Below are 4,054 nucleotides of genomic sequence, written 5' to 3'. Positions count from 1 at the left end.
ACTACAAGATGTCTACCCTGTACTGAGATATCTTTCGACGTTTTGGCAACAGCCTATGTATTCAAAGAGGTCTCATCTGGTTCATTCAGCTAATCGTTCGAGGAGCACGGTATGTTTCTTAGTCAACGTATTGCCTGAGCTAACTGTGCGACATCAGTTTGCTGGCTTCAGGAACGGCCAGGCCGAGGAGCAGAGGTCAGGTGCGGTGTTCCCGTCGCCGTCCTTAATCTGGAGATCAGCATGGTGCTTCACAAGAAGTTGGGCGATGTCTTCCTTCTCACGACGGACAGCATAATGAAGTGGTGTCTGACCTTGATTGTCCTGGATATGGAAAGAGAGAAGCAAGGTTCAGTTCACATAGCTCAGAGAAATTTGAATGCAAACCCATCTGCATTTGGTGCAGTTTGTGATGCAAACCCAGTAAAAATACTTGGTTCAGAATTACCACCGGCTTCTTTTGCTCAAATACACTCACCCAATGAGTAAAGGGCATAGAAAAATCAAATACCTGAGCATTGACGTCTGCATTTGAACTGACAAGAAGCTCAACAGCACCTAGGTGACCATTGTCCACAGCCAAGTGCAAAGGAGTTCTTTTTCTGCTATCTGAAACCAAATTATGTCTAAATGAGTCATGCTGCATAAAGAAGAGAAAGATGGATGTTCTACAAACACGTCTCCATATGCTTTTTAAGATCTTCAATTTCTCCTTCCTTTGCAGAAACATGTATCTCGCCAAGTTCTCTGCAGGTACAAATAAGTTCATTGTAATCCTAGAAACAATAGTTCAGGTGAAATACTCAATGGATGAAATAAATAATTAAAGCTTATTAGCACCAGGATGGAGATAACTAACTGCATACCAAATAATGAAACACCTCACTTTTATTTGCTATGTTCTATCAGTTAGCAACAGAAATGGACTTACAGTTCATTTGTTTTCGATGCAGGTCCTGGCCCCTTCGGACCTGATGCAGACGCACTGGTTTCCACATCTTTCATTCTCTGGAATCATGTCGAACAGGTTATCAAACAGAGCCAACACTGTGGTGTGCATTCCTGTAAAGATGGTAGCAAGTGGTGTGGCTAACGAGGACTTATAAAACTTACTGTATCATATAAGCATGGGCCCAGCCGGGGTAGAACTGACGGGCAGCGGTGATGTACTCGTTCATACACTACTAGAGAAAAGCTTACGAGTAGCGCTTGTTTTTGTGCTACCAGTAGCGCAGGTACCAGCGCTACTGCTACGACGCTACAGCTATTTTCTAGCAGTAGCGTGTTTATAGACCAGCGCTACTGGTAAGTTCAACTACTAGTAGCGTGTTTTTAGGCCAGCGCTATTGCTAACATTTATATTTTCTTTTTAATATTTTGGCGTTGTACATGTTTAAACAGATATATCTTTTATACAATAACAACTCATCATGAACTAGTCTATTTAAATAGCATATTCATTACCAGTAGTCATCACCATCAAACAATGTTCATCATGAGACATCATATATATAACAAGTTGGTCACTAGTCATAATCACAACTCCTCATCCTCCTCATCAACTCTAACACATTATAGCACATAATAACACATTCTACCTAGGACCTACTCCTCTTATAGGACCTACTCTACCCTCTCTTAGGTAAAATATCATAAAACAAGATAGGCATTGACTCTTCATTAAGCAAACTGGACTCTCCATAATGAAGAACGGAGATCATCCTGTCTCCAAGTCTTGGCCTACGCACAATGTTGCTTCCAAGTAGCTCTCTACGATGGTTGAAACATTTTTTCCAATCATTTATTATCATGGCTTCCTCGCTTTTAGAAATCCAGTATGGACAGGAGTGATGTGGATACTGTGCCTGACCTGGCCGTGGTGGCCGTAGGCTCATAACTTCAACACGACCTCTTGGCAACATCAGATGAGGCACACAATCCATCGGGATTTTCTGTTCAAAAACATAGTAATAACTTTGTAGTTAGCAATGTTCAAAGATACACGGATGTCGTAATAGTAGAAAATCTTACCATGATATCTCCATTGATGTTATCGTAGCACACCGCGTGCACTAGTGGCACATATGGACAATAATTTTGAGGAATTCGATAATAGCTATTGTAATTCTCAAGATCAGTAAAAAAAGTGATAAGACCATCTTTCTCCTTATAAGTTAATTGTGCTTCATCATTATAGTAGTAGGTTCTGTCTACCATCTTCCGTACATTTTTTGAAGAATGAAAATAAGCTGTCAATGAAAATAAGCTGTCAAATATTTTGAAATTAACAATATAAATTACTTAGTAAATATGTTTAAGAAACTCACACAGCGGTAGAACTGGAAGCGTGTCAACAAGGACCCAAATGGTCATATCATTTTTGTCGATGTCAGGATCACCAAGATCGAAGGTGAGAAGCTACCCTCATGAAAATCATACGCCTTGGAAAGGGCTTCCCAATTCGGGCAACCAAAATTGGATGAGTTCACAGAATTGTATAGTTTTACAGCAAAATCATAACTATGATGGGTCCTTAGTTGAATTATCTTTGTCTCCGTGCTTTCATGATCTTCAAAACACATCTTCTCCAAGACATAGCGTCTTGCATGGCATGTGATAAGCTAGTCGAATTGTAAAAGACGGAAATTAGACGTTGAAGAAGCAGAGAAGTCGTGCAAAAATAACATAAAAAACTTGTCATCGTTGCATACCGTATCAACATCGAAGGTCTCTTGGAGCTTGATGCTGAAGCGCCGACCTTCTACCAGGTGAGGCCTGTCGCACATACCGCGCTTATCTTCGCAGTAATCGCACATAGCGAATTCGCTTTCATCGTCAGACATTTCCTAATAGGTAATTAATAATCCATCATGAATACATATGTAGTAGTTTGTAGCACAAATCGCGCTCATCTTTTGCATTCAATAAGCAAATAACTAATAGGTAATTAATAATCCATCATCGAATACATATATAGTAGTTTGTAGCAAAGATCATCATATAAGAAGACTAATACATCTCGAATAATAGCTCCTCTAGGTTCAGTGGAACGCGGTGGACACCCAAAGAGAAGGAACCATCACCGGATCATAGCTCCGGTGAGATCCCCAAATAATCTGCCAGGTATTGGAGAACCGGCCGTTCGCCAACGCAACCAAGTAGCGCTGGACGTGCGCATTCTCCTCCATGACACGGTGTTGAACCACCTGCGCGGGGGACTGAAGCCTCTCCACCGATGCAGGCCCACGTGACCGCCACCAAAGAAGCTCCGGGTCGACGACGGGCTGGCTCTTCACTAAGTTGCGCTCACCAGAAGGTAGCACAACCCAGTACCAGCCCGGCGGAGCCCAGTCCCGGACATGGCCCCTCGGCTCAAGCAGGAGTCCTCCGCAGAGTTGAGGACGAGGATGCGGGATAGGCATCGTCGACGTCGAGAACAAAATGCTTAATTATGAAAACAAAATTAATAAACACTTAGCAAAATTTGACATGACCTTTGCTAAAAACAGGACCAATCGAGCGCCTGAAATTTGCGAGAACGTAAACGAATCGACATTTCTGTCAAAACATAGACCACTCGGAAAAATATGACATTGTCCAAAATGTGACATGTTCAAAATATGACATGTCCACTGCAAATTTGCATAAAACAGGAAAAATTGCTTTAACTAAAAAAATAACAACAATTGCTTTAACTAAAAAAATACCTAGAATTCTGTTAACTACACCTAAAACAACTAAAACACCTAAAATTCTGTTAACCACACCTAAAAAAACTAAACCACCTAAAATTCTATTAACTACACCTAAAACAACTAAAACACCTAAAACAAATTCAACATTATTCTAAGAACACCTACATTATTCTAAGAACCTACCTTTTTTAACTAAAACACCTACAAATTTAACTAAAACACCTAAAAATTCAACTAAAGCACCTACATTATTTAACTAAAACACCTACAAATTCAACTAAAACACCTAAAAATTAACTACTCTCTCATAACTATAACTAGGGAGGGAGGGAGGAGTATACCTCTCGGTGGAGGAGCGCCGG

At 40.7% G+C, this 4,054-nt stretch overlaps 1 protein-coding gene across 1 annotated transcript in view; it reads right to left on the bottom strand.

Annotated features, from left to right (window-relative positions):
- Positions 1 to 4,054, bottom strand: part of LOC119361499 (acyl-CoA-binding domain-containing protein 4-like) — a 31,132-nt gene continuing 27,078 nt past the window's right edge. The window contains exons 2-5 of the mRNA XM_037626676.1: positions 929 to 1,005; positions 670 to 744; positions 509 to 623; positions 1 to 321 (exon numbers count right to left, since the gene is read on the bottom strand). Coding sequence (XP_037482573.1) covers positions 154 to 321; positions 509 to 623; positions 670 to 744; positions 929 to 1,005 — 435 coding nt within the window. The 3' untranslated portion in view covers positions 1 to 153. The remainder of the gene's footprint in view (positions 322 to 508; positions 624 to 669; positions 745 to 928; positions 1,006 to 4,054) is intronic.

This window comes from Triticum dicoccoides, chromosome 2B, assembly GCF_002162155.2.
Source record: "Triticum dicoccoides isolate Atlit2015 ecotype Zavitan chromosome 2B, WEW_v2.0, whole genome shotgun sequence".
Classification (NCBI taxonomy): Eukaryota; Viridiplantae; Streptophyta; class Magnoliopsida; order Poales; family Poaceae; genus Triticum; species Triticum dicoccoides.
The sequence above is the reverse complement of the archived record's forward strand: the minus strand, read 5'-3'. Positions and strand labels throughout refer to the sequence as shown.